At 40.0% G+C, this 21734-nt stretch overlaps 1 protein-coding gene across 1 annotated transcript in view; it reads left to right on the top strand.

Moving 5' to 3' along the window:
* Nucleotides 1-21734, top strand: part of LOC133991268 (receptor-type tyrosine-protein phosphatase mu-like) — a 160752-nt gene that overhangs the window by 109166 nt on the left and 29852 nt on the right. The window contains exons 16-22 of the mRNA XM_062429790.1: nucleotides 1289-1318; nucleotides 10293-10510; nucleotides 12797-12877; nucleotides 13570-13596; nucleotides 15367-15378; nucleotides 16551-16744; nucleotides 20791-20878. Coding sequence (XP_062285774.1) covers nucleotides 1289-1318; nucleotides 10293-10510; nucleotides 12797-12877; nucleotides 13570-13596; nucleotides 15367-15378; nucleotides 16551-16744; nucleotides 20791-20878 — 650 coding nt within the window. The remainder of the gene's footprint in view (nucleotides 1-1288; nucleotides 1319-10292; nucleotides 10511-12796; nucleotides 12878-13569; nucleotides 13597-15366; nucleotides 15379-16550; nucleotides 16745-20790; nucleotides 20879-21734) is intronic.

Below are 21734 nucleotides of genomic sequence, written 5' to 3' on the forward strand. Positions count from 1 at the left end.
TTTTATCATTTTGTATATTTCTCCCTCAAACGGAAGTATTGTCAGAGTTGTACTAAATAATTAATTTGATTATGTTGTTACGCCCCATTAAGGCTGTTTACAGCCATGAGATACAGTGTGCCATGAAAAATTAATCCGTTTCCACGGCACCCTCAAACAAATGCGCAACGCTTCAATGACATTGGAATGGGAATAGGAAAAAATGTTTTTGAGGCCTGTGGTATGGAAAGAGGCGGGAAAGAAGATAAGAAAGAAAATATGATGAAAGGCTCAAAAGGGAAGAGGGTGGGCTGCATAGCTAAAGGCAAAGTTTACATTAGCCCTGGACCCCCGTACTGGAGAGAGATCCTCTGTACATATCCCAGCAGTCAGGAGAGCTAAAGCTCAGGAGATATCCAACCCCCTTTGTCCACAGCACGGCTTGAAATAACACAGTGTAATTTTCTCTGCCTTTATTGAGATTGCTTGGGTGGACACAAGTTGGCTTCCTTCAATATCTTGATTGTGAAGTATGAGAACATAAAAACCAACATTTCCCAGTATAACTCAGAATGTGTTAGCTAAACTTTACCGTGCTGTCTCCTTTTAACGTTATATTGCTTGTCTTAAATTAAAGAGTAAAGGTCAGTGCAGTAGATTGAGCAAATTAAGATAGGCTGGAAGGCATAGTAGTGATAATACAATCACTATGCTCCATGTATAGTTTTTGACAGCGGTATAATATTTTTCATTTTCTACAGCAGGCGTTGTCTGTGTAGCAGAGTTATCAGTGGGTGGGTGTGAATATAAGCACACAGTAATGGAATTGTTTTCAATTAGCCTTAATCAAACCAGAGATGGAGATGACTTCATTGGTCGAATTTTGTGTAATTTATTGTTACCAACAGGGAATCGGAGTTGTGTTTAGACATTCAAATCACTCATTAAGTTTCGACATTGGAGGTCAGATATGGTAATTTTTTATAGGTGTATTAAATTGTGTGTTCATAAAAAGGGGGCTTTTAGTGCCAGCATGGTTGCCTCTGAATTGCCATCACATGCTGTAGACCAGCTCAATATCAATTTAATTAGAGTTTCTACTGTACTCTAGTGCAAAGCATGACATGACTCCAAGCAATCACCTTTGCCCTCACGATCACTAGTTTACCTCCACGTATGCCACCATATCTGATTTTGTTCATTTCTTCTCTTTTTTCAAACATTAATATATTTTTACTTTTTCTTTCCTTTTCATTCCATCCCCTCCCCTCCTCCACTGCTTAAATCCTACCACCACCCCACTCGGCAGAAGAACCTATCACTCCTACACTTACTACCTGTAAGTAACCACTTTGTGTTAATGTTAGTGCCATGCTTCTCACCCACACACTGTTTCCCATGCATGCAAGAGCCATGTCACCCTCCTCCTGCCCAGAGCTATTACAGAGGCTCGACTGTAATCTCTGCTGGAGGAAACGGAGGACACCACTCCGATGCATCTCCACATGACGAGCACATCATACTGTATGTCACATTGGCACGACTTCTGACGACAGCAGACAGACACAGCAGAAACCTCTACGAAAGGAAAACCTGCCACTGAGAGGTTATTGCAGACATAATTTCTGCTACACTTTTAAGGAGTTTGTTTATCAAATGATGAACTAAACTGCCTTAATGATTGTACAGCTGCCAAACTCATCTTGTGAAAGGGGGGGAGAGAAAAAAAATCAATGCAGCAGCTACTGCATTTTTACTGAGTGTGAATTTTTCATTCGCCTCCAATGATTTCATCTCTGTTGACTTGTCAAAGTTAGATTTTTTGAAGTGCCTATCACAGTGCATCTATGCTTTAGTTGTGCCCTGAAACTCAATGAGCCAGATATTTCACATTTTTGTACTCTTATGTATACTCTGCAAATGCAATCAATAACTTTTTTAACATATTTATGTGCGCAATCTATACAGGAGCGGTCATATTTATATTATAGATATTGATTATTCTGAAAATTGAGCATGAGCTAACATGTTGACTTTAATAATTCGGCTCCATATGCATGTGATAATTTCTAGTCTTTCTCTCCCACTCCATTCTCTCACTCTCCCATTAAACCATTTCAGCTTTCATGCTTTTTTTTCTTCCCTTTTTTTTTCCCGAGCATGTTTTTTAGGTTATTGCACGCCCATCCAATTATTTCTATGGTGATGGTGGAGTTGTGTCTTTAGCTAACAAGACGTTTGCATCTCTATTGAACGAGCTGATGTGTTCACAGCCTAACCTCCGTTCTATTTAGATGTCTCCAAACATCATAAAACAATACTCGCAGCTTTTTATTCACTCTTGGTACAACAGATGATTCTAAATCACACCTCTGAATGGTAAAGAAGCTTATTCTGCTGCTCTGCCTTTCCCCGCTGTAGCTCATAGGCTCCCTCTGTAAAGTCTTTGTGATGGATGCCGACTAATCTGTCTTGAGATGACTGTGATCAGAGGATAGAACGGTGGCTGCCTCACATCAAAGAACATCTCAGAATACACCTGGAGATAATACTACTCTGAATACTCTGTGTGTCACTTGTATTAGATCACAGCTGTCTTGAATGGAAAGCCCCGATGACTTGGTGGAATAGTGTCATCAAAGCTGTGCATACACGTTGGTCGAGCTACGAAGGAAGAGATGAGACTGTCAGTGAAACAATCAAAATATCACTCAAGGGTTACGTGTGTGTGTGTGTGTGTGTGTGTGTGTGTGTGTGTGTGTGTGTGTGTGTGTGTGTGTGTTGCTTTATAATGTTTAATGCCAATATGCTGAAAGAGAAGAACAGAAGTATTGTTTGAACAGGGTACATACTGTAAGTCAATCCTGAATTGCATTAAGAGGCTTGTGGTTGCTGCTGAAAGCTCCTAAATACACAGTGGGGAAGAAAGTAGCCTTTTGTATACAATTAGTCAAGAAATCATTTAACCAAGGAAGTTAATGGCTTTTTCTTTTTTTTTTTTGGATCTTATTTATTCTTTCATTTAAAGGGGCATCATCTTAATGAAAGGTTGGCATGATTGCTGTGATCGACAAAGGTTTCAGGTTGTATATTCTGTTTCCAGACAACTTGATAGGGTGGGTTTGAGCTGCAGAGCCAAACCACAGGCATTAGGAGGCCCCCTTTAGAAACATAATGGATTTGTGTGACATCAAACGGCAACGCGTCCAACATTTTCTCTATGGTCTCGTCGTGTGTCAAGATGAACGGGGAGGTTTGTTGTTTAGATTTAACCAGAAGGAAAGGAGAGGGGTTGACACATTCTGAGACTCTTCTCTAAAGCTGACAAGGTAACAACATAATATACAGTTGGATAAGACAAAGGATTAATGAATCCTATGGGGGATTTGTGACATTACAGCGGAATATACTAACAGATAACACAATATACTTAGGGGAATGCAAGAATATATAAAACCAGAGGAAATAGGGGTTGAATGAATATGTTAAAATATGTAAACAATTGAACAGCTTTAGGATTCAGACTAGAAAATTCAATTTATCTACAAATTCAGTAAAGATTAGATTAATTTTTATCAACCTAGTTCTGTACTGTAGATGTTTATTATAGCTGTAAGGATGTAAGCTCTGTTTTGTTGTAGTTTTGTTATTGGTGGAGTAAATAAAATGAAGACTTTACCAATAGCAATTTACAGCTAATTACATCAATAGTTTCGACAGGTGATGTATCACAAAGTAAAACTTCTCAGATAACAAAACAATTGTTTAAAAGCCCATTAACAGGTGATGCGGCTGTGCATCATGAGTAATTAATGTTCAAAGTTACTCTGGAGTGAGCAAGGATGTCCCATCAATAATATGACTCCCCATCCTCCCATCCTCTCTAAAAAACCTCTCTCTTGTGTCAGACATATGAGGAGCTACTCTGTAAGCAAGCGAGAGGCAGTATGGTAATTGGAAGGGACCCTGATTTGCACCTTTGAAAATGTTGCATCTCACCATAGTGATGCTCTCTCTGTCTCTCCCCCTGCAGTTACTATTTCACAGATGTTCAAGCTCAGTTTTAAAAGCAAATTTACCTGACATACTGTAGGTAGTCAAAGTTTAAATTGTAACATCAATTATAGACCCGCATACGGACGCTCTCCTCTGGATTTAAAGTGTTCAGCTGCAGCTCTGATGACAGCCTTGTTGCCAGCCGTGATTGTACAACACCTGTATGATTGATGAACCCCATTAATGCTCTCATGCATTCATCAAAGTCTTTAAAAGGCATGAGAACATCCTGGAGTCACCAAAATATGCACTTTAGGTATATTGCCAGAGGTGGCTGCGGGGGACTAGCACGCAACACAACATCAGTCAGAGCACTCATTAGGGATTCAGTTATATGTGTGATCAAATATATAACTGTCCTTTAATCAGGTGGCCGTTCCAGCCTCTGTGCCTGCTGCTGCTGCCGGGGACAAGAGAGAGATCAATTGGCACAGGGCAAGGGTTGCGATTGAGTCTTTATTCCCATGAGGGTTTGATTCATCCATCAAGCAGCAGGCATGTTAAGTAGAAACATACTTACTGTAGCACTTTTTTTGAGTGATTTGTCAGGCTCGTCTACTGCTCCCCGAACCTCAGGTACGGAATGTGATCTGACTTAATCAAGACTTAACCAAAGTGTTTTCTTTATCATGTAACATAAGATTGCATTTAATGTGTTGCCTAGAAACATAAGACACCACTAGAGTAGGTTTTAACTTTAGCTAGAAAGACACAAATTCAAGTATTTTGGATTACATTAATTACAGTACAGTATAAAGAGATAAGGTGGTTTTATTTTAGACATTAGAGGGTTCAAGAGAAGTAAATCTAGATACTTACTACTGACTTTTCCTTTCCAGTAAATCATCTGATCCCCCCAAAAAAGTCTACTCTAGCACTGTATTAAATTACTATCTCTAATATGAAAAGGGTGACTATTTTGGTTCACTTCCACAGTTCTAATACCCACTGTGCACCACCAAAAAACAGACACACAAAGTGAGTGTCTAGCTGGTGAACAAAGTGGAACATGTAGCTGCTAAAGATACAAATATTGTATCAGCCAGGCGGGGAGCTCCGGTCCTCTGAAATGATGCCAACGCGGAAGTAACTTAAAACTGCATTCTATCAAAAGGCCACCAGGGGGCGACCGTTTTGGTGTCAAAAGGACTTCCGTCTCTATACAAGTCAATGGAGAATTCACCAACTTCTCACTTGATTTCTAACCTCAGTAAACGTTTTCAAAATGTGTTTATGGTCTCAATCGCTAGTTTAAAGCCTTCTTCAATGCAGTATGATGTTCATTTGTGACATTTTGGCCTCCCTGATTTTATATTTGACGATAAAGCAGGGTATGCATTAGGGCGTGGCTACGTCGTGATTGACAGGTTGATTGGTTCACAGGTTCAGGAGGGCGCCTCATGCTCCTCCTGACGCCCATATAAGTAGAATCCATGTCTTTATTTTTCCCGGCATGCACCGGAAATTTTCAAGATGGCGCTGCTTAGATCCGAAACTATTGGCTTCCGAGCAGCAGTCCACAAACCAATGGGTGACGTCACGTATGTTACGTCCATTTCTTATATACAGTCTATGGTATCAGCTCATAAAAACAATTTTATTCAACACTGTTCAAGAGTGATATGTACCATTTCCATCTGGCACGTGGTCACTTATATCATAAATGCCTTAATGTAATGTGGCCACACCCTTATTATTTTCCCCAGTGGAAAACAAACCTGTATACCTGTCATTGTCATAATTTGCCCATATTCCTTTTATTGTCTTATCAGGAAGAGAAGTAGAGAAAAGTCTTAATAGAATCAGTCACTATTATCATTTCTAATTAATATTCATTATACAAATAGCTTGCTTTCTATTTAAAAAGAGAAAACCCACATATGCACACACATGCGCACCTAGACTATAAATTATCATCACAATTCTTTGTAAATCTTACTTTTCATAATCACCTCTATTGCACTCAGTGTCAGAATGTGAGGCCTACTAAACGTACCATGTATAACACAATGTGCTCAGGGCAAACACCTTCATTAAACCGTACAAGCCGAACATGCAGCAAGAATCACATTAATTGGTACAACGCTTGCAGATTTTTTTTTTGTACCTACGAGCTCTGCATGTTGATGAGCGTTCGGAAAGAAGAAGAAGAACAGCTCGGGCAGGGCGAAGGGATGTCATGCATGTAATGCTTCAGTTTAAATGGACACATTTTTAAATGATTTGTCATTTTCAACACACATATTGACACAACACACATTTGCACACACACATACGACTACTAATAACATGTATTGACATAATACAGCTCAATTCAGTGGTGAAAAAATAAATACAACTTTGCACATGTTTGGTGGAAATTAAATACTTTAATGAGAATATAATTTATTATTAATTGTGTACATATATATATATATTTCACGTAAACCAGGATTAAGGATATTTAGTGACCAGTAAATAAAATAAATGTACATTTTACCCTTTAAATCATAATGTAGGAACAAAGTGACCACAGATTAAAAACAGATTAATGTAAATTCTTCTAACATTGTCAAAATAACACTTTAAACATATAATACCCAACATGCGGTAGTTTAACAGATATTGTTGTAATCACTTTTACTTAAAATCACAAATAAATGAAACCCACTATAGTGTGATACCTCACAGTTTAAAGTGATCCATGTCTCTTATTGAACTAACAAGGACACTTCATTTTATTGTTTGTTTGAGAAACACTGTTGTACAGAATTGATGACGCAATCAAGTTAGCAGATAAACAGTATTGTACATTGCTGAATAGAGTCTGTATTCAGAAGTAGTTTTTTATCTTTCTGTTGGATGGATGAACAAACAACCTTGTAGAATAAAAATGTTTTAGAGATGGAGAGAAGTTTGGTCAAAGATAGTGCAAACAACTACTGAAATGCCCCCACTGGGTTAATCAAACACAATTCTGTTGCCCCTCCCAGCTGGATGTCAGTCATCCAACAGACTTGCACACATTCACACCCATGCACTCCGGATGTGTGTGGACCGTCTAATGAAGCCTTCTTTGTCCCAGTGTCACAAGGTTTAAGCTGCTCCGGTGCAGAAATGAGACCTACCATGCTGAGCTGGAGGTTTTGAAGCTCTTGTTTTAGAAGTTGTAGCAGCATCACCTCCCACAGAACAGACATTCTGGCAAACACGTGCAGACATACAATCCATGCAGTTTCCTTTTTGTTGTTACTGAACTCACAGAGTTATGAGCTCTGCTCACTCAGATCCCAGATATGCCAGACCTGTCATGTACTGAACTGCAGACAATCTCTCTAATGAGAGTTGCCTAATATAGTTACCTGGAGTGTTTGCTCAGTCTTCTACAAACACTTCTGCCATCTGTCTGTCTCATTCCCTTCATATGCGCATTCGGAGCTGTTCAGAGAAATGTTGTTGTTGAATATACCTGCAAGCTTTCAGTTCTATACATTCTTTGTTAGGATCTCACCATGTGCAGCATTACGCTAACTATCAGGGGATATGATAAATGGTCACATTCATCAAGATGCACAAATATTCTACTGTATACTTCCTCGTACTATCTCTCTCAGCACATCAGACCCCGTAATATAGTCATCTATCATTAAATTTTCCCCTCTTACAAATGAGGAGAGAAAAGCATGCCAATTAATCTTCATCTAACACCCACGGTGCCTAGCAAACATCCCAGTATTGCTGGTGCTTTCCTCATTTTGGCACTGGTGTCTGTGCAACCTCGTTTATCTCCAGTACTTGTGCTTCAACTGTTACGCAGGCCAGGAAAAGCAGAAATCCAAGTCTTAGTACACACAGACATAAGAACAGTTGCACAGTATTAAAACCTGGATTATAGTGGTTGTAAATAGTCTACTCCTTGAGTGCACACAGTGCTGAATCAGTCTTAATATTGCCCGGGGTACATACAGTTCCCCCTCTCACTCCTTCCTAATACAATATGAAGCTATTACGCAAAAAAAAAAGAGACAAGATTGCCATTTTGTTCCCGGCTCTAATTGCAGATTAAAGACAAAAAAGTGAGTCCAGCAGATGAAAATGTCACTACTTTGTCACTTTGCTTTCTGAAGAACGGATCCACTATTAGCCTCACGTCGCGGCCTTCAGAGCAAATGACTGTTTGAAGGCAGCGGGGGCCTGTTGCCATATGGCACGAGACAGCGACAAAATTGAATAAACAGAAGAGATTTGCGAAAACAAAGCAGCAGGAGTGCATCATTAGACAGCAGTTGTCCGGGAGAGAGACTGCAATTCAAATAGGCAGAGGGGTCACACAGAGAGTAACAAAGTGCGAGGATCAGTGTGAGGGCTGCCATAGTTAATTTTTAGACTGCTCGCTCCCCCTCCAGCTACCGAGCAGCGGCAGACATCAGATGTAGCGGTATGTTCCGTATCCATACAGTATGTTCCTTCTCAAGCTGTTAGACATTTTTTTCTGTAGTGCAACTTTTGTGGAAATATAGTTAACTCCTAAGAATGATAATGTGATGTTTTATTAATCACCATTGGGATATTATTTTATGTAAGTGACTTCTTCCGCTAGAGTTCAGAGATTACAGTCGCCCTCGGCTCATCAGGGATTCAGAGCCTTTCTTAGAACACTTTAGCAGGATCAGTGGAGAGGGGAAACTGGCTTTCAATACAAAAATAAAATAAAATAAAAAATAGTTTGTAGTTTTTCTAAGTTTTTTTAAGTTTTTGAATCTTTAAGAGACCTCATTTAATGTCAATTTCTTCATTTGGAATAGAGAGTTAAAAACTCAATTTCCATGATTGTCACCGTATAACTTTATTTAAGCAAATGGGGAAAATGAGGTGTTAACAAATTAAAACAAATCAAACACTGGCATAGAAATAGAGCACAAACAGAAAAATGTGGCTGTTTCAGCATTAAGCAATAGAAATATTGAAACGTTGCATCATGTGTCAAAAAAAAAAGCAATATCTAAAAAAAAAATGGAATAGATTGAATGAAGTAAAAAGAGGTGTAACATAATCACTTACCTTTGCATGGCTCCACTGTTTCATGGGTGTATTCTAAGTAAATTAATTAATAACTTCAATATTTAATTTGTATATTTCTAGGGCAAAGTTCACAAGTTTAAAAAATCCCCACATATAATACACTATCTGATGACAACACAGCATCAATGAAAGGTTTCCCAAGAATTATTTTAGACACTGTTTCAACTAGTACGTTCTTTGACAGTAAAAGCTCATGACCCTTAGTTTTGTGTTTTAATCGGGCGGCTGTGGCTCAGGAGGTAGAGCGGTCATCCTTCAATTGGAAGATTGGCAGTTCGGTTCCCGGCTCCTCCAGTCCACATGTCGATGTGTCCTTGGGCAAGACACTTAACCCCAAACAGCTCCCGTTGCTCTGCCAACGGTGTATGAATGTGTGTCATGGTTAGCTTCCTCTTGATGTGCAGGTTGGCACCCTGCGCCATCAGTGTATGAATGTGTGTGAATGGGTGAATGAGTTGTAGTGTAAAGAGTGGTCGAAAAGACTAGAAAGGCGTTATATAAGTACAGTCCATTTACCATGTAATCAAGTAAGAGGACGACAAGCCCTGGTCACAAGAAGTCTACTCTAGACTATAAGTATAAGGTGTTAAGAGTTGGCATAAATGCATTCAGAGGCTTGATTGCAGAGAAAGTTTTTGGTCATAAGTAAAAAATCTTGATCCAGTAATTCACCACCAATCAAGTATGAAGTGAAGCCAGTACTGGTGAGATGTGAGAATCACTCCCCTGGTGATATACATGTGCGTGCATATGGATTTGTGCGCGTGTGCGTGTGTCTCCATGTGTTTACTTCGTACACAATGTTTTAATGGTGTTCGATCAGGAACAGATTGCTTGTTGGCTCCAGCACATCAACTCAAAAATAGGTCAATAAAAAGCAGGTTGACTGTTTCAGTTCACTGTTCACAACTCTTAATTCTTCCGCCCCCCCAAAATACTATTGCTAATTTTAAATCATCAAGGCTACTGATGTATTTGGGTTAGGGTGTCACACCTTTCCACTTTCTCTAGGATTTATATTTCCCTGCTTGAAAAAGCATCTCTAGCCTAATAAAACCTAATGTGACCACAACCCGTGACACATTAGCTCAGCCATCTCATTACTTCTATGAGTTATCACTACCAGCATCATTTCAGACCGTTCAAGTGGTTGTTTTTTATCTGATCGTTGTTTTTGTTCATCCCCCCCTATGAAGGAAATTGGCCAAGAAGCGTAAAGAGACACTGAACAGCACCCGCCAGGAGATGACAGTGATGGTCAACTCCATGGACAAGAGCTACACGGAGCAGGGTACCAACTGTGACGAGGCGCTCTCCTTCATGGACACACACAACCACACGCTGAACACCCGCAGCGAGTGTGCGCTCACACTCAACGGCCGCAGCGAGTGCACCCTCACTCTTAACGGCAGAGGTAAGATGTGCCTTGCATCAGCCTACCTGCCTTTGACAGTCACACAACCCCAAGCATGATGATGGAGGCAATTTATTTGGTTTGGTCAGGTGAGAAGGAAATCAAACTTGGCTGCACAGGAAATATTCACACCAGGACTTCTGGATACATAACTCTGGCCTTCTTCCAAGTAACTGTGCTGTGGCTCATTTGGATTTTTGAACTGTCTGCGTCTTAGCAAGGACGGGAAACATATTTGTTTTGACTCCATCTATTAAAAATCTGAAGATTTAAGGTATCAACAGTCAGCAGGAAACCGTATGACTTTTTGTTAACACCATTAAGAAGGTGGGGGTTTTGCTCATTTACAACAGTCAGCTGCATAAATTAGCGCTGGAAATTAATTTTTAATGAAAAACTGTCTTAATGTCTCTTTATTTTCGCATTGTTCAAACCGAGTCTTTATTCAGTCATTTTGCAGCTCGTCACGAGTGCTAGTGGTTGTCGACGGGGAGCCAGCGTCTTCAATACAGTTCAAAGGGAATTTACTTTCATTTGACAGAAAAAGACTTTGATATGATTTTGTGAAAGATTGTTTAATATTTTCATGTTCTTTAATGGGAGATGTATCCTTCACCGCAGGCCCTCAAAGGATTGTTCTTCCCTTTTTACACATTCCCTTTGTAAATGTCTTAATTTTCTGTAATTCATTTTTTATTGAATTAACAAAAGTTTAACTTAAGTCAGGAATATTGATCATTTACAGATAGGATTGTGTTGCTGATACCTGCACGATAGCTGTGTTAATACTCATGTAAACACTTGTTAATAGCCTGAAGGAAGTCTTGTATTTTGATCAATAATCAAGGCTTCTTGAGGTTTTGGGATTACTCCGGTAAACATTAGCGCTTTTGAGACGTCTGTCACGAGGTCAACTCAGCTCTGTTCTGTTTTCAATTCACGGAGGAACCACGCCAACACATAAGATGCGCTGTGGTGCGATAACCTATTAATTTTCTCTGTCCCAGGTTAAACTTAATACTTTGTTGATGGACAGCTCAGCTAAGTCTGCTACCCAAGGTTTGACCTGGTATAATCCCAGTCAAAACCATCAGATTAAAAACTCCACAGCAGCTTCTGTCTCCACACCCCTGCAGGGGGATGAGCCCCAAAGATGGTCTGACCTTGATTAACTGTCTGTTAGTGTGGATGTTCAGATCTGGCACTCTGTCTGCCAGCGCAAATGATTTAAATGCATTACTTTTTACTCTGCCTATCAGTGTAATGCCTTCGACACTGCACCCCTAAACCCTCTCACACCCAAAATGACCTTATATGACAGTCAATAGTGTCATTTTGGCTCAAAAACATCATTGCTGGCAGATTATCGTCATGAACGTACTACACTCATAACCCAAACCCTGTTAGCATGCAGTTGGCTCTGATGATGCAGGAAAAGTCCTTATTGTGTTGTGAGACCAGGTGACCAATCAAGTTGCCAAGACGCTAAATAGACACTGACTTCATGCTTTGCTCTGGTACAGGAATAGTAGCACGACTACCATTTTATGCTACTTCCACTACATTTCAGAGTGAAACCTTTTTAATCTACTGCATTCATTTGACAGCCTTAATGAGCTACTTTACAAATAAGACCTTACATCAGTAATAATAATAAACTCTGACAGAGACCATCCTTCTGCCTAATGAGTATTTTTTTTATATATTTTAATGCAAGACTTTAACTTTTTAGGAAAGAAATAATACAAACTTCCATTTTCAAATGAAAAGTTTAATTTAAGAACAAAAGCAATATAATTCACCCCAGCTCAATTCAATATGAAGTACTCCGTGGTTTTACTGAAACAGTAGATTATGGTGGCTAATGATATAATGTTAGCTAACTATATTTATTTTGTTGTTAAACTGACTTAACTAAATATCTTCAGAAGTAATCAAACTGTGCATCATCAGATAGATATCACATATGTTACCTAATGATGATATCGTCTCATTCTGTCTCAATGCATGTGGCCACTGTTCAGCAAAAGCTACATAAATTCATATAAATGCATGTACATTTCAGTGAAATAAATATCTAAAGGTTCAGTTCACCCAAATGACAAAGAAACACATTCACTTACCCAACTCTTGTGGTCAATTTAGTACAGTTTTATTCAATGATTGTCCCAAATTTCTGCTTCCACTGCAATAAAGTGTTGGTGAATACATTGAAAAATAACAAATACTATATACTAATAAATATGCTATTAATGCCTTGTTATTGTGTTCTCTTTCCATCTGTAGCTGGATCCTCTCCCTCTTCCTTCACACTGCCTAAAGCCAACACTCTGAGCACTTCCATCCCCACCAACGCATACTACCCAGGTAAACATATTTCCTCACACTAATCCTGTATGTCAACAGAGAAGTGCTTACTTTTAGCCAGCGATGTCGAGCTAAATCAGAGTGTAAAAGTCAGTCATCTCAAATGTGTAAAAGTGTCAGGTTAAATTAATAAAACACTATATTTTCAAACAGGAATCAATTTGTTTTATGTTCTTAGTAATACCATATTTTTTATGTAAATTACAGACCTTTTGCATAAATGTGAGGTATAAATTTGCCCTAATAGTTTGTATCTGCTTTAAAAAATTAGATTTCACTAATGAGAAGGTAGATAGATTAACTTTGGATGGGTTCACACCCAGCTACATCCTCGGTTCAGAGAAAGCAGTACAGTATGTTTCAGCTTACCGAGATGGAATATAACTGTTCAATTACGCCTGCAGTTTCTCCAAATTATATTCATAATTGTATGTCTTATGTAATCAGATCACAGCTCATTGATTAGATAGAGTAATGGGCAGCTATATTTATAATCAACTAAACTTCGTATAATTAGCCTTTTTTTCTGAGAATATGATAAGTTTCTTGTTATGCTTCTTGGCAAGAAACCAAAATACTGTCCATAAGTTTTGTTCTTGTTGTTTTTTTGTGGATTTAAGTTGGTTTTGTTTTAATTTACTGCAACTCTCTTTCCTCCTTCAACTTCTGCACTTGTTATGGGGTATGAGCAGATCCCTTTGTGCCAACTGCCATCTTAGGTGAGACACATTTTCTTTTCCCATCGCTGTTGATTATTTATTCTTACTTCAACGTTTAAGAAAAATGACAGTACATTACACTCATGAGATCGCTGTTTGAAGACTTAAATTGTGAGGACAGAAAAGCACAGATTGTTTTGTTTTTTTTTCCCATTTTTTAGTTTGGTTGGCTCTTTTACTAAAGATGGCTTCCTCACCTTCATACCTGCCTGCTGCTTTCCCCCTTCCCTTCTCCTCTTCCTCCCTGTTATCCTCCTTCCTTCCCCTCTTCCTCTCCCTCCTGGTCAAACGAGGGGCTCTCCTTGGGCTGAGGCTGGCTTCACTCCATCCCATCCGCATTGCGTGTCGTGCGTGTGATGTCACTTACGTGTTTGACCTCTCATATGCATGGACAGACATGTGGACTGGATGTGGGGGAGTGTCTAGGGGGGCAACGGGGGGGGGCAGTTCGTCCCTGCGAACCAAGGCTACAGCGTGCTGAAGCCATAGCAGCTGCACTGAGACGCAAACAGAAATCGAATACAGGCAAACAGTGTGAGAGGGAAACAAAAAATATATATATATCTCTCTTAGCCCCCCTCACCAAAAAATTTCAAAAAACAGGACGCGTTCGGTCTGAACATTTAAAGTTTAGCATTAGCTGTGCTGCCCTCCCCTCCCTCCCCTCTCTCCTCACTACTCATTTAACTCCCCTCCCTCCCTCCAAAACAACAACCTTTTCTATTATTCTTTTTAATGTCGCTCCCCCTGCCTTTGGCTAACTGCTAGTGACCTACTTGTTTTTGTTTTGGTTTTACCAGTGTTTATTCATCCTGTTCAGTGATAAAATAGAATGATAAAAAAAAGCATTTTGTTCTTCTGTTAATTATTACTGGCCTTTGTTACGAGTACGCACAGCAGCTTAAAATGCAGCATCTCAATACGATACGAGCAGATGCTTTTCTACCAGCCGAGCACATGTAGCTACTAAGTGGGGCACTAGAACTGTAATAATTCAACACTCTAGGCCAAAGAAGAAAGATGCAATAAGCAACTCTACTCCAGTTTCACCACAAGCACCGTGTGACAGCATTTAGTACACAACTCAGAGTTAGGATGTATATTTTTCTCATTAGTGCAACTTAAAGCAGCGTCTTTCATCATCGCTGTTATGACAGCTGCGTATGTTAGTTCCACATTTAATGAAGCATGAAACAATTAACACAAAATTACAGCACCCAGAAAAGGTTACATGCTTAGCTCACTGAGGACTCGTACTGTTTCTTATTTTACTGCAGATTACTTCTTTTTTTTTTTTTTTTTTTTAAATTAGTCAAATACAGGTGTCACCACTAGCATATGCAAATATAATTATAGCAATTAGGGAAAGAAATTCAAAATGTCAGAATACTCAAAAAAATAATTGGCATCATTAGAAGTCGCAGATCTGAAACAATTACAGTTTGTTCCAAAGACGACCAGTATTTCACCATTATTTTTCTCCTTTGAAATCCATGACTTCCTTGTTTTTGTTCTTTTACTTTTGTCATGCAATGTTGAAATTGCCCCATCCATCCACTCAACATCCCCCCCCCCCCCCCCCCTTGACTAGGCTTTCTACTTAGGCAGTTTGGGCTGAGAAGGCATGTGATCTTGCCCTGTAGCGTAGCTCTAAAATACTCTACTGTAACAGGTTCTCATGCTGTATTGTTGCTTATCCCCTCTCTCCTCTCTCTTCTCCTCTCTTTCTCTTTACATACATAACCTCTTATGTATCTGCTATCTAAAAAGTGCCCATTAATGGTAAGTTTTCCCAAGTGGGCCCTGGGTTGGGGGAAGGAGGTGGTGTTTTACTCAGAAAGCAAGCCGACAATGAGAGGCTGCTTCTGATATGGACATTACGACATTTATTGCATGACCAGTGGACATGTTAGCATCTCACCACCCTCCGTACCGTGCCACCAAGCCACCATTAGCCTAGCATGGTCAAAGTACGTACAGTGCCCCATGGCAGCATCACCCCATGGCATTCTCCTCCCATCTCTGCTTCCCTCCTGGGTTGTTGTTTTTTTTTTTTTATTTAGGGTGTTTTTTTTTTCATATTTCGGGGAAGGACGGGTGGTCAGGGGTTGAATCCACGCTGTGTCTGTGTGATGCTTCTGACGGTGCCTGCTGCAACATGCTCACTGTGGCCCACCGCACCCCCCCCCTCACATCCTCCTCCTCCATGTTTCTGGACACCCCCTCCATCGTCCGCTGGCTCCCCCACAGCATCTGTGCCTCATGTCTGCCACCGACTGGATTACAGTATGAAATAACTGGAATGGACTCTGACTCTCAATATGAGCTGTAGCCCAAACCAGCATACTGTACTGCCAGTAACAAACAAAGTAAACTTGTTGTTTTACAGCATCTTTATGTGAATTGTTACGAACACTTTCTATTTTATTCTGACAGTAGTCATATTAAGTGCTAATAGTTTAAGTGCTACACCTAAAGCGCCTTGTATTTAAATGGCTATAAGCTGCCGTACAGTACAGTAGGCCTATTATATCAAACATTTTCCAGCCACACACTGAGACAGACGGACCTGAACCTTCCCACCACATGACTCATCCTATTACTCAATGATGTTGTGTTGTTGTGACCATCCATAACAAACAGATTTCTAGTTGAGAGTTGTTTGTCAATCTGGAGGGTTATGACATAATGCTTAACAGTAAATGAGATAGTGTGCCATCTGTTAATGGGAACAGTTGTAAGGGAGATATTAACTGGTAGAGGAGCGGCGATGCCTAGACAACTTATCTCAACTTTATATGTCAATAAATTGTCATCAAATACCACTGACATTTACTGCTTCAAGCATTATGTCACCCACGTGTAACTTATAATGATTTACTAATGAATCATGTAAGGCTCCTTCCTCTCTGTCCTGACCTGTTCTGGCCTGTCCCTGTGTTCGTGTCCAACAGATGAGAGCCAGAATATGGGCAGTGACACCAGCAGCCTGGTGCAGTCACACACTCACTCCCTGAGGAAGCGGGAGCCCGTCGACGTGCCGTACCAGACGGGTCAGCTGCACCCGGCGATCCGCGTGGCAGATCTCCTCCAGCACATCACCCAGATGAAGTGTGCGGAGGGCTACGGCTTCAAGGAGGAGTACGAGGTAGGACGCAACCCAGCTGTCATCCCCCCACTATATAGAGGTTGAAAACACACATAAAGTCTGCTGATAGACTTGCAACATCTCCACTGAAATTCTTTAGTGGAGATGTTGAGTCTGGTACAAGGCTTCATCTGTGTTTGTGTAAAGCCCCGTGTCTCTTTCTCTGTATCCGTCTCTCTCTCTCTTTCTTTCTGTCTCTCTTTTTCTATTTAGCACTGCACAGCACAACTGTTTTGTTTCTCCCCAGATGCACTTTTATGATAAATTGTTAATGTACCCCGTCTCAGTGTGTTTACGGTGTGATTCGTTTTGTTGTTCATCTGTTCTTTGTTGTTTCCAACTATTGTGCATTTTCTGTGCTTGTGTGTATGTGTATTTGTGTCCCAGTAACCCATGGAGACTGAGAAATATGACCCCCCCCCCCCAAAAAAAAGAGTGAGGGACAAGCTTTACTTTAGCTGTGACCCCTCCTTTATCTGATTCAGGTCCGATTAGGTCCCTGCAATCTCTCTTCAGACTGTTGATGCCTCTCACTGACACCAAAACAAAAGCTTCTTTCCCCCAGAAGAGCATCACTCTCATTTCCTCTCATTAGTGAGAGAGACTGGCAGGGCTTGGCGCCACTCCAGTCTCCTAACCATCCCTCAGCATCAAACCAGCATCCTCTCACCCTGATGCCATGTTGTGGTTTTCAAGCTACACTTTTGAAATCCATCTTTTTCAAATATCTAATCTGTATCAATTCAGTTCTATCTGAAATCATACTGACCCTTTCCATTAATACTGTTTTATCCATACATCTTATATCCTTCTTTATCATATTTCAACATCCTCATTTTCTCATTTTTAACTTGCTTCCCACGTCTCTCTTCATCCTCTGAACTTTTCTTTTAACCAACTCCTTTCTAATTCCTCTATCTTTCACGTGTGCTGTTGTTTCTCTCTTGCTTCAATCTCATTCTGAAATGCACTTATCTACACCTCCCTCGTTCTTTCCCCGCTTTAGTTTCCCTCTTGTCATCTCCCTCCCTGCTTAATTTTACAATGTGTAGGCCAGATTTATCAGTAATTAACTCCCCACTTCCCCCTCATGACTGCAGAGTTAAATATGCAACCTCCCATTGCTACCTGCAGCATCAGATCATTGAGGGGCTGGAGAGCTTTTGGGCTGCCCTCCGGGCCTAATCCATTATGGATAAAGGTGTTTTGGATTTACACACCCCGGCATTGCATGGATGCATAACAGTCGATCAAAAGGAAGCGCGCCACAGTGAACGATTGGCCCCTGTCACCTTACCCCTGCTGTCACCTAGCTACCCATAGCCTGCTGCAAAAAAAAAGGCCTGTGGGATGCTGTGCGTAACGGAGCTCATTCTCACTTGACTAGTGCGATTCATTTGTATGTTTTTTGTTCTGCTGCTGTCTTCTCTATATCAATCTGTCTTAAGGTCAATGCCCTTTTTTTAACCGTTTTATTTTTTATGATGAGATTGGAGCCTAGTGCACCTCTAAACCTGTTGACTTACACTGTACTATATCTCTCTCTGACCCATGCTTCTTGTTATTCTTTACGTTAACTTTGGATCAGATAAACGAGGTAAGCCAATACTTTTGGTTATTTTTGAGTTTTCTAGACTTGTAGATGATATCAAACTTTGACAGATTGATGGTGCTTGTTGGCTATTTGTTAAGGAGGCCCTGTGGGAATACAATAGATCCCATATATGATCTACTCTGAAAAGGGCATTTACCAACAGAAGCTAGTTACCAAAGCATTTGACAGTGTACAAATGAAATGTGTGAGGCAGTGACATTTTTCTTTTTAAGCTGTGTCATGTCAAGTCTTGAAAATGTTGCCCGTGAACTGTTTTGTATAATCAGAAACTGCCTTACTACAAACATGCTCCACATTTAAGTCTAATGTTGGTTTATAAAGGTTTTCAAAAATGTCCAAATTTCCAAAAAACTGAGTAAACAAATCCCCAAAAATGTGAAATTCACTCAAACTAGCCCTTACTGACGCCTTGCTAGTTAATTGCAAATTGTGACAAATGGCTTAGCAAATGTTATGTGTGATTACGATTACCCAGACCAACCAAGTAATGAAGTTTTTTGCATTTGCATGTACACATTTCTTCTGCACGTTGACGCACATTTTTAATGAGCAACTAAGAAGCAGAAAACACGTGATGTTTGTTTTTATGTGAAGGGAAACATATTGCATCTAACTTACTGTGAAAGTCCTGAAATTCTACCACAAATTAACACTAGTCAATCTGAATGAGTCTCCCTTCCCCTCACGCTGTGAATGATGAGTTAATTCAGAAGCAATTCACTTCTTTGTGTTACCATCCTTGTTTATTTATTCATTCTTTTTACTTTGTCATGGTTTATGTTAAGTGCTCTGTTGTCGCTTTATGTAGGCTTTCCCATAGAGACTGTATGCAGAGAAATAACTGTGCTTTTCACTTATGTGGTGACAGACAAAGACACTGCTGAACAGAGAAACTGTGCTGGGACTTCAGTACAGCAGGTAGCCTGTAATTAAAAACATACTAAGTTGGATCTGCTCCAGGAAGGCGAGGAATCATTTTATGGATGATGAAAAACTAGCTGCAGATGCACTGAAGTAAAATACACCACCAACCTTTGATAAAAAAAAACAGAGGAGCCACCCATTGTTTTTCCATGAATGTCTGATTAATTTCAGGTAGCCAATTATTCCCTGCATGGGTATGCAGCCTTTAAATTGAAAGCTTTCATATAATCTCTACCTTATGGGACACTAACTAATTTATCACCATAATTTGTTATTCTGAATTCAGGATCCCAACAGTTTGAGGAATGAGACTATAGCATTTCAGACAGGCAGGGCCATTCAGCTTAAGGGAAAACTATCATGAAGTTGCCAGGTAACGCCTTACGACTTGAAGATGATTTGTCTTCAGATGCTTGATATTAGACCTGTATCCTTCAGAGTGACAGAGAGAATGACATTGGCCTGTGCATTTACTCAAGATGTACTGCCAGTGGAGAGGACAGGCCTATATAATCCGTCTCTGAGACATGCTTCCATCTTCACTATGAATGGATGGGACATATTTTTAGCATATTAAAGCTGTTTCTCAGCAAAATCGCTAATCCTTAGGACTTAATACAGGAATATGTCCTTGCATGGTGTCTGAAAGGCCTTTATTTATTAGACAAATGGCCTGCTGCCTGCCATAGTGGTGAGATGAATGGATCCATCAAGTTTTAAAACACTAATGATTGAAGACAATGCATCCGGCTCTCTCAGACTGGCTAACCACGCTAAAAGGAACTCCTAAACAATCTGTTTAATCTGTTAAATACTCTTGAATCTTTATTTGTAGATGCTTCTGAATTCTAATGTATTAGCTGACTTTTTAAATGTGCCATTAGCTGACTATCAAAAAGCCAGAACAATAACATGTTTTTGTCCAGACTAGTCTGCTCGGAGCCAACCGCACCCACCTCTGCTGAACAGCGGTAGACTGGCAGTGGAGATGTATTTTCATAATTTGGCTTAATTGTGCCTGGTGTGCCATCAGAATGGAAATCTCCCCAGCGAGAGATGATAAATATTTCATGACTGTAATCTGAGCAGAGCAGTTTTTGATCTGCAGACGATGAGCTGGCTTTATTTTTCCCCACGACGAGGTGATTGAGTCCCTCAGATGAGGCAGACGGACAGCCGCTGCAGTGGCTCCGCCTGGCAGAACGGCGCAGGGGGAGAGGTTTGAGCGTAACACCCTGCTGGCCCTGCCCTAATGGCACTCGCTGTTTGACACAGCTCCCCAGGATCCACCATCCTCCCTGTGTTTCATGTCTAATAATGATGTGAATATATCTCTCTGTGTGTCTTCCTTTCTATTGCCAATGTTCGCTTCCTTTTTCATTATTTTTTGTAGAGCTGAAAGAGGAAGACTATGTTCTTTAGCCTGGTTATCATTTAGAGTGCTCGCACATGACACCATATTTCATCCCCCCCCCCACTCTCTGTTCTATGTTTTCTATCTTTTCAGAGCTTTTTTGAAGGACAGTCTGCACCATGGGACTCTGCCAAGAAGGATGAGAACCGCATGAAGAACCGATATGGGAATATTATTGCATGTGTGTACAAAGCACCTCCTCGTTGTTCATGAATTTTTGTGTGCTGTTCCCATTCTTCTAGCTGATTTATGGGCCAGGCTTGTGACTCTGGATAACTATAAGCTACTCAAACAGAGTTTTATTATCAGCCAACAAGAGCAGCTTTGACCTTTCCAATCTACTTTTATATTAATCTTCCCGCAGCGTCTTTTCAGTTATGAGAAATAAGCCATGCATCACATTTGCATCAGTAATGTCTATAAAAATGTTGAATTTGCCTTAACTATTCATTTATATTACCTATCAAAACTCATGCTGAGCTTTAATACAAATGTGTCAATTAATGCTGATTGGAAACTTCATTTGAAGCCTTCTTCAACTTAAATCAGGGCTGTCACTGAAAAACATTGATGATCTATTTTTGGTGATTATCTTAAAATTACTTTTTGAGACAATCACCATAATTACAATTTCTAAAACTATGAACATAATTTAGAGTTAACTTTGCATGGTCCTCATTAAAAACTGACCATCAGTTTATGTCCTGATTCAAAATGATTGCATTGTGGTTTAGTGGCTCTACAGCATCCATATTTTATTCCCACATACTGACTAAGGATGTGCATCTCTATCACAGAGACCAATGCAATATGCATCTCAATTCATTACCAAAGATCCGATACATTAAAGATAAATACGAAGCAACTGCAAATACAATATGATACAATGCACCTCTGTTGCGATGCAGTATGATTCAATACGACATGATGACGATGCAATTAGACACAAATGATGCTAGTAATTCAGTATGGTACAGAGAGTTTTAATTGATTTCCTTAAGCATACAGAAAATCATAAATTAACTAGTGCCATTTAG

This window comes from Scomber scombrus, chromosome 11, assembly GCF_963691925.1.
Source record: "Scomber scombrus chromosome 11, fScoSco1.1, whole genome shotgun sequence".
In the NCBI taxonomy this organism is placed as follows: Eukaryota; Metazoa; Chordata; class Actinopteri; order Scombriformes; family Scombridae; genus Scomber; species Scomber scombrus.